This window comes from Mangifera indica, chromosome 1 (assembly GCF_011075055.1).
Source record: "Mangifera indica cultivar Alphonso chromosome 1, CATAS_Mindica_2.1, whole genome shotgun sequence".
In the NCBI taxonomy this organism is placed as follows: Eukaryota; Viridiplantae; Streptophyta; class Magnoliopsida; order Sapindales; family Anacardiaceae; genus Mangifera; species Mangifera indica.
This window is the reverse complement of record NC_058137.1, coordinates 16,730,681-16,741,046: the sequence shown is the minus strand read 5'-3', so window position 1 is coordinate 16,741,046 and position 10,366 is coordinate 16,730,681. Positions and strand designations below refer to the sequence as shown.

Below are 10,366 nucleotides of genomic sequence, written 5' to 3'. Positions count from 1 at the left end.
ATTGTTTTATTTTTAATTCAAAATCATCCAATCATATGATGACACATATAAATGTGTACACATTTGTGTATCCAAAGTAGGTACATATAGTTTTATTGATAAGATAAGAGCAATACTATGTATACCCACTTTAGATACACAAATGTATACACACTCATATGTGTCATTATATAATTGGTCATTGTTTTATTCTTAATTCAAAATCATCCAATCATATGATGACACATATAAATGTGTACACATTTATGTATCCAAAATAGGTACACATAATTTTATTGAAATAATAAAGCGTTTTGCACCCAAACTTCTTTAGTTTTTTTTCAATAAGCATTTCCTATGTGGCCTCCCTTCCTTGCTCCCATATTTTTCATTAACTTGAACTCTCAATGAGTTTAATTATTTTGATTATTTTAAAATGGTTTTCAATAAGAATTTGGAGAATTCGTTATTTTTCAAATAAAAAAGTAATTAAATGATTGAGATGAATTCATTTAAGCTGACTTAAATGAGAAAAAAATGACTTAATGTAAACATCATAAAAGAAATGTTGTTGGAATAAATAAAAGTAAAATCAAATCTCTCATTCTTATATATTATTATAAAAATGCTCTTGTTTGAAAATTTTAAATAAAATAAGAGAAAATAATGACACTTTCCACTTTTATTTTATCTACTCTTTTACGAAGATTTTTCGAATCAGAGTGTTTTATAATGATATATGAAATAAGAAGTTTGACTTTACTTTTATTTGTTCATAGAAGGTTCCACTTAAGAGTGTTTACATGAATTTTTTCTTTTCCATTTATCTAAATTCCAGATTTTCATTTAATTTGAATGCTAATATAAATAATAAAAATGCACGATTAATTTGACATAATATTAAAAATGCTAGCAGGCCACTCAGCCCGCACTACAGTGGACTAAAGCACGGCCTGGCCCACCAGCATAACGGGCCGCACCGGCGTCAGCACGGCGTTTACACCTCTGCCTAGAACCAAAGGAGACGAAGGTAGAACGTACAGAACAAAACGATGCAGTGAAGTGATAAAAATAAGTCATAGCAGTAACTGAAAGCATTTGAAAATTGAAATGGTTTCGAAAGAATAGAGGGAGAGGGCAATTGGCGGCAACTTTTGCGACAAAACTAAAATGTAGTTGCCGCGCTTTACAATTTTTCCCTCTTCTCTTATTTCACCTTTTCGATAATAAGCATTTCGAGATCCCAACTCGTTGTATTATTAACTTAAATTCAAACTCTCCTCCAACTTATCTCTGAAAGCTTTTCTCCTCCATCTTATTGCAGAACCCTAAAATTAAAACTAGAATAGAAATGGGATCTGCCGCTCTTTTGGGTTCCACAATATCTGAAGACATAGCTGCCGCTGATTCTTCAGGTGGGTGTTTTTTTCAGTGATTTTTTTCTTGTGTTAAAAGATGAAATGTCGTAATTGATTGTTGAATATTAATCTGAATCTTACTGTTTTGTGATTCAAGAACGTATCGGTGGATCATAAACCCTTGTTTTGATTTATAAACTTTTGGATTACTTGAAGTGAAAATTTTAGTCACCTAACTTCTGTTTTGTATTGAACAAATTTTCGTTAGAGCTTTTATTTATGAGTTCTGAGTGTTTCCTTGGTTTCGTCTTGTCTATTTCTAAGTAAGATTTTCGAAGGCAAATTATATTATTATGAGTTTTTATTTTAAGCATTTTTTTGTTTGAGGGGATCATTATCATACTAGTATTCTTTAGACATGTTATTTTTAGTTTAATTGTAGGTTTTTTCATAACTGGTGAAGCATCATTATTCATTTCGGACAATTTTTTTGTCTCATAACAACTATCTTCCGTGATAGAAATGAAGAATAAGAAACGCAAACAAAAAACTGCCGCTCCTAAACGCAAGAAGCAATTGACAACTAGCCCAAAAGAAAATAAAGGGAATTTGTCACATTGCAATGAAGAGATTGATGGTTCTCGGAAAAGACCAAAGCGTGCTGCTGCTTGTACAGATTTCAAGGAGAAATCTGTTCGTTTATCTGAAAAGTCTCTTCTTGTTGAATCAAAGAAAGATCAGTTTGCAGATGAAGAGATTGTAGCTGTAGGCCTAACTGCCATGCAAGATGGTGAGCGTCCAAACAGAAGGCTAACTGATTTTATCTTGCATAATTCAGATGGCATACCCCAGCCCCTTGAAATGTTGGAAGTTGATGATATGTTTATCTCTGGTCTTATATTGCCTTTGGAAGATAATTCTGACAGAGAAAAAGAGAAGGGTGTTAGATGTGAAGGCTTTGGACGGATAGAATCATGGAACATCTCTGGTTATGAAGATGGTTCTCCTGTGATATGGCTTTCTACTGATATTGCAGATTATGATTGCCTTAAACCAACTGGTAGTTACAAGAAGTTCTATGACCATTTCTTTGAAAAAGCAAGGGCTTGTATAGAGGTTTACAAAAAATTGTCAAAAGCTTCTGGTGGGAACTCTGATTGTACTCTTGATGAGTTGCTTGCTGGGGTGGTTCGAGCAATGAGTGGAAGCAAGTGCTTTTCTGGGGGGCTGTCTATCAAGGATTTTATTATATCTCAGGGTGAATTTATTTATAATCAACTGATAGGATTGGATGAGACTTCAAAGAATAGTGATCAGAAATTTGGAGAGTTGCCTGTTCTTGTTGCCTTAAGAGATGAGAGTAACATGCATGAAAAGTTTATGCTAGAGAAATCTGGATCTTCAGATGGGAATTTGACCATTGGTCCAAAAATTGGAGGTGAAGAGAGCAAAATGGATGCAACTGAGGATGATGATGCAAAGTTAGCAAGACTTTTGCAAGAAGAAGAATTCTGGCAATCAAAGAAGCACAAAAAATCACAGGCTTCTGCTTCTGGCTCAAACAAATTCTACATCAAAATCAATGAAGATGAGATTGCCAATGATTACCCTCTCCCAGCATATTACAAGAATTTTCATGAAGAAACTGATGAGCTTATTATCTTTGATAGTGATGTTGATATGTGTTACAGTGATGAACTTCCACGAAGCATGCTTCATAACTGGTCACTTTATAATTCAGACTCAAGGTTGATTTCTTTGGAGCTGCTTCCAATGAAACCTTGTGCAGACATTGATGTCACCATATTTGGGTCAGGAACTATGACTTCTGATGATGGAAGTGGGTTCTGTCTTGATATGGATTCTAGCCAGTCTTCTTCTGGGGGTTCGGCGGCACTGGGAGTTGATGGCATTCCAATTTATCTGAGTGCAATAAAGGAATGGATGATTGAATTTGGATCATCGATGATTTTCATATCTATTCGGACAGATATGGCCTGGTAATGTGCAAGCTTTCTTACCTGAGTGTCTAACAGAAGCTTTTTTTTCTTAAATCTCCTTGGTTAAAGTTACTGAGAGTGTTGTCAGGTCAAAATCTTATATATAACTTCGCAAAGAGAAACTTTGACGGCCCAAATCATGCATAGTAATTTGATAAAAGACAAAAAAGTTCATGAGGTCAACAATACAACCGCATAGTCAGAAGGTGCTAGGAAGCACTATTTCAAAATATTAGCAATTATTGATGAATATTGACAGTGACCAAGATATTCATGATTTAATTGTGAATTTTATGATAATGAAAAGTGCAATCTGTCTTTATATTTCAGGTATAGACTTGGCAAGCCGTCGAAGCAGTATGCACCTTGGTATGAACCAGTTCTTAAAACAGCAAGAGTTGCAATAAGCATAATCACAATGCTGAAGGAGCAAAGCCGAGTCTCAAGGCTTTCTTTTACAGATGTTATTAAGAGGGTATCTGAATTTAAAAAGGATCATCAAGCGTACATTTCTTCTGATCCTGCAGCCGTTGAGAGATATGTGGTTGTGCATGGGCAGATTATTCTACAACTTTTTGCTGAATTTCCAGATGAGCAGGTCAAAAAATGTGCATTTGTTATTGGTCTTGCAAACAAAATGGAGGAGAGACACCATACTAAATGGTTGGTGAAGAAAAAGAAAGTTGTTCAAAAGAATGAACGGAATTTGAACCCTAGAGCAGCTATGTCACCTATAGTGTCTAACAGGAAGGTTATGCAGGCAACAACTACAAAGCTTATCAACAGAATTTGGGGAGATTATTATTCAAATTACTCACCAGAAGATGTGAAGGAGAATACTGTTTGTGAATTGAAAGAGGAGGAAGAAGTGGAGGAGCAAGAGGAAAATGAAGAAGATTATGTTGAAGAGGAGAAATTAATATCAGAGGAAACACCTAAATCTAGCTCAGTGTCAAGGAAAACCAAATCTCACTCTACAAAGAAGGAAATAAGATGGAATGGGGAGCCTATGAACAAAACAAGTTCAGGTAACGTTCTTTATAAACAAGCAATTGTTCATGGAGAAGTGATTGCTGTGGGAGGTGCTGTTGTTGTGGAAGAAGATGAAATAGATAGCCTTTCTGTCATTTATTTTGTGGAATATATGTATGAAACCCGTAATGGAAGCAAAATGTTTCATGGAAGAATGATGAAGACAGGATGTCTTACTGTTCTTGGCAACACGGCTAATGAAAGAGAGGTCTTTTTAACAAATGAGTGCATGGACTATGAATTGGAGGATATTAAAGAGACAGTTGTTGTGGATATTCGGTCAGTGCCTTGGGGGCATCAGCATCGGAAAGATAATGCTAATGCTGATAAGATTGATAGAGCAAGAGCGGAGGACAGGAAGAAGAAAGGGTTGCCAACAGAATATTACTGTAAGAGTTTGTATTGGCCTGAGAAGGGAGCTTTCTTTAGTCTTCCTCTTGATAGTATGGGTCTTGGTTTGGGTTCCTGTCATGCTTGTAGCATAGTGGAAGCTGAAAATGAGAAGGAAATATTTAATGTGAGTTCATCTAAGACTAGTTTTGTTTACAGAACGGTTGAATACTCTGTTCATGATTACATCTATGCAAGCCCCCAGTACTTTGAATTTGACAAGGTAGAGAGTGAAACTTTCAAGGGGGGGAGGAATGTTGGATTGAAGGCTTATGTTGTGTGCCAAGTGCTGGAGATCATTGTTCCAAATGAACACAAACAAGCTGTAAAGGAATCTACCCAGATTAAAGTGAAAAGATTTTACCGACCTGAGGACATTTCAGCTGAGAGAGCATACAGTTCTGATATTCGAGAGGTACGATGAAGAAAAGAAGTCTGCATGTCTCTGTTGTCATTCTTTTGTTTGAGTTTAACTCTCTTGTGAAAAGCCTATTATATATATCTTATGGCTTGATTTCAGGTCTATTACAGTGAAGAAACACTGGTTATTCCTGTTGAGGCAATTGAAGGGAAATGTGAAGTCAGGAAGAAGAACGATATTCCTGTTTGTGATGCTTCTGCGATCTTTCAGCATATATTCTTCTGTGAACATCTGTATGATCCTTTGAAAGGGTCCCTCAATTTGGTAGTTTGCTTTCTACATCCTTTGGAAATTCATCAAAGTGTATAAATTATTTAAACTGGTTCTCTTGGACCATTTCCAGTTGCATGTAAGGAAGTTTTGTTCAGCTGAACCTGAATTTCTTTGAAATTCTTTTTTGGACAGTTACCAGTGCATATCAAATCAAGGTTCTCAACTGGAAATTCTGCTAGTGAAGCTGCATCTAGAAAGAAGAAGGGAAAGTGTAAAGAGGGAGAAGATGATTTAGAAGTTGAGAAACAAGTACAAGCATCTGAGCAAGGTCGTTTGGCCACATTAGATATTTTTGCAGGCTGTGGTGGTTTATCGGAGGGATTGAAACAATCTGGTATACCCATTATTTTCTGTTCTGTTTATTTTCTATTACCTTCATGTATTTGATCACACCTATTTCTGAAGCACTTGATGAGTACTACAGGTGTGTCATTGACCAAGTGGTCTATTGAATATGAAGAGCCTGCTGGAGAAGCATTTAAACTCAATCATCCAGAGTCATTGATGTTTATCAATAACTGCAATGTGATTCTTAAGTGAGTAGTTACACTTGGTTGGGTATGCCCATCCTTTTTTCTTAAAATATATATTTATATATTGATATGACTAACTTCTTGATGGTATTTATTGCAGGGCTGTGATGGAGAAGTGCAGGGATGCAGATGACTGCATATCAACTTCTGAGGCTGCTGAATTGGCTGCATCACTTGATGAGAAGGTGATTAGTGATTTACCACTACCAGGGCAAGTGGATTTCATTAATGGTGGCCCCCCATGCCAGGTAATAAGGCTTTATCTCTTACCTCTATTATTAACTGTCTTGAATAATTCATGGAACTACTCAGTAGGAGAATATCTATGTTTTTTTTTCCAGGGTTTTTCTGGAATGAATAGGTTTAACCAAAGCACTTGGAGTAAAGTTCAGTGTGAGATGATCTTAGCATTTTTGTCCTTTGCTGATTACTTTCGTCCAAGGTATTTCCTTCTAGAGAATGTGAGGAACTTTGTTTCTTTCAATAAAGGACAGACATTCCGTTTGACATTGACTTCACTACTTGAAATGGGTTATCAGGTATTGTTACTGCACTCTGAAGAAAAATAATAGCCATGAAGTTCCATATCTTGTATTTTGAGATGTACAAATATGCACTAATTGCATGCGTAAAAATAACCGTACTTGAGTTCAGGTGAGGTTTGGTATTTTGGAAGCTGGAGCCTATGGAGTTTCTCAGTCACGAAAGCGAGTGTTCATTTGGGCAGCTGCACCCCAAGAGATTCTCCCAGAATGGCCAGAGCCAATGCATGTCTTTGCTGCCCCTGAGTTGAAAATAACATTATCAGAAAATTCACAATATGCTGCTGTTCGGAGTACTTCAAATGGAGCTCCTTTCCGTGCAATTACAGTAAGAGATACGATTGGGGATCTGCCTGTAGTAGGGAATGGAGCTTCTAAGACAAATATGGAGGTAGTATCAAACTCAGTTATGTTTTTTGAGGATTCATTCATATTGTATACCAAATAATGTTAATTGTACAACTAGTGAGGCATCTTATTTCCAACTTTGTGCTTCACAGTACCAAAATGATCCTGTTTCATGGTTCCAAAAGAAAATTCGAGGGAATACGACTGTCTTGACTGATCATATATCAAAAGAAATGAATGAGCTGAATCTCATCCGATGTAAGAAGATTCCAAAGCGGCCAGGTGCTGATTGGCATGACCTTCCTGATGAAAAGGTACCAACAGAGATATTTGAGTTAGATGAGACATTATTTAAGCTACTTCTGGCTAGTAGATATTATTAATTATATTGACTAAATCCAGGTTAAATTGTCCACTGGGCAACTAGTAGATTTAATACCATGGTGCCTTCCGAACACGGCCAAACGGCACAATCAATGGAAGGGGCTTTTTGGAAGGTTGGATTGGGAAGGGAACTTCCCTACTTCCATTACTGATCCTCAACCCATGGGCAAGGTGGGTATGTGCTTTCACCCTGATCAGGACAGGATTCTTACAGTTCGAGAGTGTGCTCGTTCCCAAGTAAGTTACCACCAATATCATAATTTGCTTACCACTTCGCTCAATAGGTTCTAGTTTGGTGGAGATAGGCATTACTCTTCATCTTTTAATGCAGGGTTTCCCAGATAGCTATCAATTTGCTGGTAACATTCAACACAAACACCGTCAAATTGGGAATGCTGTTCCACCTCCTTTGGCATTTGCATTGGGAAGGAAACTCAGGGAAGCAGTTGACAGTAAGAGGTCTAAATAGCAGGGTTCGGATATGTATTATAATTTTATTGCGGTCAGAAATTGTGGATAAAGCAGGTGATCTGTGAACTTGCTCTTTTTATGTTGAAAAGCAGCTAAGAGAGATTTGAAATCCTGAGTGGGGATAACAACTATTTTTCAATATTTACAGAAATTATTTGAATCATCAGAATATAATATGATTTCAAATTCTCATTCTTTTCTTCTAGTTTTCTCGGCAATGGAAATGTGATCAAGCTTCCAAGTACTAATTAATAACTCCTAAATGTGACTCTGATGTATTTATATTGTTTCCATATTTGACCATAAATTGAATATATTTCAAAAACTACGAAGCAAATTGTAAGATAATAAATGGTAGAATATTAATCAGTAGAAATTTTTTTATAGGTTCTAAAATATGCATTAAAGAAGATCTAACTTTCCAATATTTAGGACCTTTTTGTTTGTGAATTATTATATTAAAATCATTTGAGTATTTTTATTACTTATATTTGTATTCTAATTATTTTTGCAAACTCCATCAAATTTTATTTATGTTCAACAATTTAGTTTTTATTTTGTTTTAATGATTTTTTTGAATCTTTTAAATACTTTGATAATAAATAAACTTAATATATTTCAAATGAAAAAAAGTGTTCACATAATTGGAATGAATTTACCTTTGTAGACTAAAATGAGAAAGAATAGGTACAATATAAACATTGTAAGAGAAATTTTATAAGAATAAGTAAAAAGTGAAATCATACCTTTCACTCTCATATATTATTATAAAGACGTTTTAATTTGAAAAATCTAAGTGGGGTAGTAGATAAAGAAAAGAGGATAATGTCATTTCTGATTTTTGCTCCAACTAATATTTTACTTAAATTTCTCAAAATGAGAGCATTTTTGTAATGATGTATAGAATGAAATGCTTGATTTCACTCTTATTTTTACAAGATCTCTCTTATAATATTTACATTGAATCCATTCCTTCTCATTTGAGTCTATAAAAATGAATTCGTCTTAATTGTTTGAATATCTTTTTTGTTTATAATATATTAAATTTTTTTATTATAAAAAAATTTAAGAGGAAAATAATTGAAAAAAATGCAAAATTTTGAAATAAATGGAAACTAAGTTGTTAGAAGAAGTAAAAATTGATTGAAAGGGTTTGACATTGAGAAGATGAAAGAAAATGTAGAGAAGGGGAAAGGGGAGAGTTTATATAGAATTTTTTTTTAAAAAAATAATTTTCTTTGAATGACTATTGGCTAGATCAAAATTTTTAATTTTTAAAATTTTTTTACAACTCGCTACAATAGTGAGTCATATTGAATTGGTCAATAGGCCTAATTTTTAAGTTGGGGTTTGGCTTGGAATGCCTACAGGTTTGACACAATTTATTACAATAACAGATTGTGTTCTCATAGGTCGGACCAAAAAAGGAGAGCTTATGTTGAGCAACGGGGCAATCTGATCTCCTTGCTACCTTTAAATAGAATTGATTTATGATTGTGAGAAGAGACTTGGAAGATATTAGAAGAAGATTCAGGTTTCCAAGGAAGAAATCATAAAACTTTCAAATAAGGTTAAGGATTTTAGAAATTACTAAAATCCCCCTTGATTATCAAACCTTTTAAGAATGGATTCAAGTTAACTCAGTTTTGACTCACAATTCAAACTGAAAATCCTTGGGTTAAGGTCGAATAAATCAAGCTTCATTTGAGTGTGATTCTTATGTTGTCCTTGTTTTTTGTAAATAAGCCAAATTCAAATTAAGCTTTTCTCGTTTGGATTGGATTGACTTGAATCTTTATTTGAACTTCGATAAAGAAAAATGTTTATTTAGACTTAATTGAAAAACCTACAAGGTTTAGAATTATCTCAATAGAAAAAGCCTCAACTATAGTAAAAATAGAACTAGTCTAAATAATTAGCTAATCTGAGCTCAGATCAAATTTAAATATATCAAGCTTGATTCAAACCGAATATGAGTTACATCTAAATTGAACTCTAATATACCATTGTTCAAATTACACTTAGATTGAATCCACCAATAACCCCTTAAAGAAAAAAAAAAGAAAAAAAACTTCGATAATTTCCAAAAGTATCTAGCACCCAAAGGCCAATCCATTTACATTGAATGTTCAAGTTCCAATCATTTGAACTTTATTTCAGATAGGAACAAAACTTTCTACCATATTGACACATGTACATTCATCTATTAATCAAATTCAAATAATAATTACTCCCATTACTTTAATTATTTAGAAATGTACCATGCTTGACACATCATATGAGATAATTACTAATGCATGACACATCATATCATAGATATGAAAAGTGTTGCAATGATTTGAAATTGATTAAACTCAATCAATTGAACTAATTTGAAATAATTCAAATGATGAGTTAAATATCTCATCAATTGAACAACTCAAAATAGTACAAGTAATTATCATTTGACAATGATTAAGCTTTAAACTTTTCAAAAACGAAATTCAAATTATTGTAACTTGGCCTAATTTGATGCATGAATTTAGATTAATTCTCTTTCCTAAAAGAAATAATAATTAGGTACATTATAAGTTAAACAAATCATGGATGGTATGAACAGAGTTCATTAAGGTCAAACTAGAAACAAAAGTATGTC

General features: G+C 34.1%; 1 protein-coding gene across 2 annotated transcripts; it reads left to right on the top strand.

Annotated features, from left to right (window-relative positions):
* The first annotated feature begins 1,024 nt into the window (after positions 1-1,024).
* LOC123221920 (DNA (cytosine-5)-methyltransferase 1-like) lies at positions 1,025-7,926 on the top strand. Of its 2 annotated transcripts, XM_044644913.1 has the most exons (13): positions 1,025-1,151; positions 1,304-1,394; positions 1,858-3,337; positions 3,668-5,174; positions 5,280-5,444; positions 5,586-5,787; positions 5,878-5,989; positions 6,087-6,234; positions 6,328-6,525; positions 6,641-6,919; positions 7,029-7,190; positions 7,279-7,497; positions 7,592-7,926. In XM_044644913.1, the coding sequence occupies exons 2-13, from the start codon at positions 1,331-1,333 to the stop codon at positions 7,727-7,729; spliced, it is 4,674 nt and encodes a 1,557-aa protein (XP_044500848.1). In that variant the 5' UTR covers positions 1,025-1,151; positions 1,304-1,330; the 3' UTR covers positions 7,730-7,926. The 2 variants fall into 2 exon arrangements, with proteins under 2 accessions (XP_044500848.1, XP_044500839.1); XM_044644904.1 differs by having other exon boundaries at positions 1,034-1,394.
* Positions 7,927-10,366: the final 2,440 nt, after the last annotated feature.

Coding starts and splice junctions, on each gene's coding strand:
- LOC123221920 (XM_044644913.1), top strand. CDS start 1,331: ATGGGATCTGCCGCTCTTTTGGGTTCCACAATATCTGAAGACATAGCT. Junction 6,235..6,327: donor ATGGTGGCCCCCCATGCCAG/GTAATAAGGCTT, acceptor TTTTTTTTCCAG/GGTTTTTCTGGAATGAATAG. Junction 7,191..7,278: donor ATGACCTTCCTGATGAAAAG/GTACCAACAGAG, acceptor GACTAAATCCAG/GTTAAATTGTCCACTGGGCA.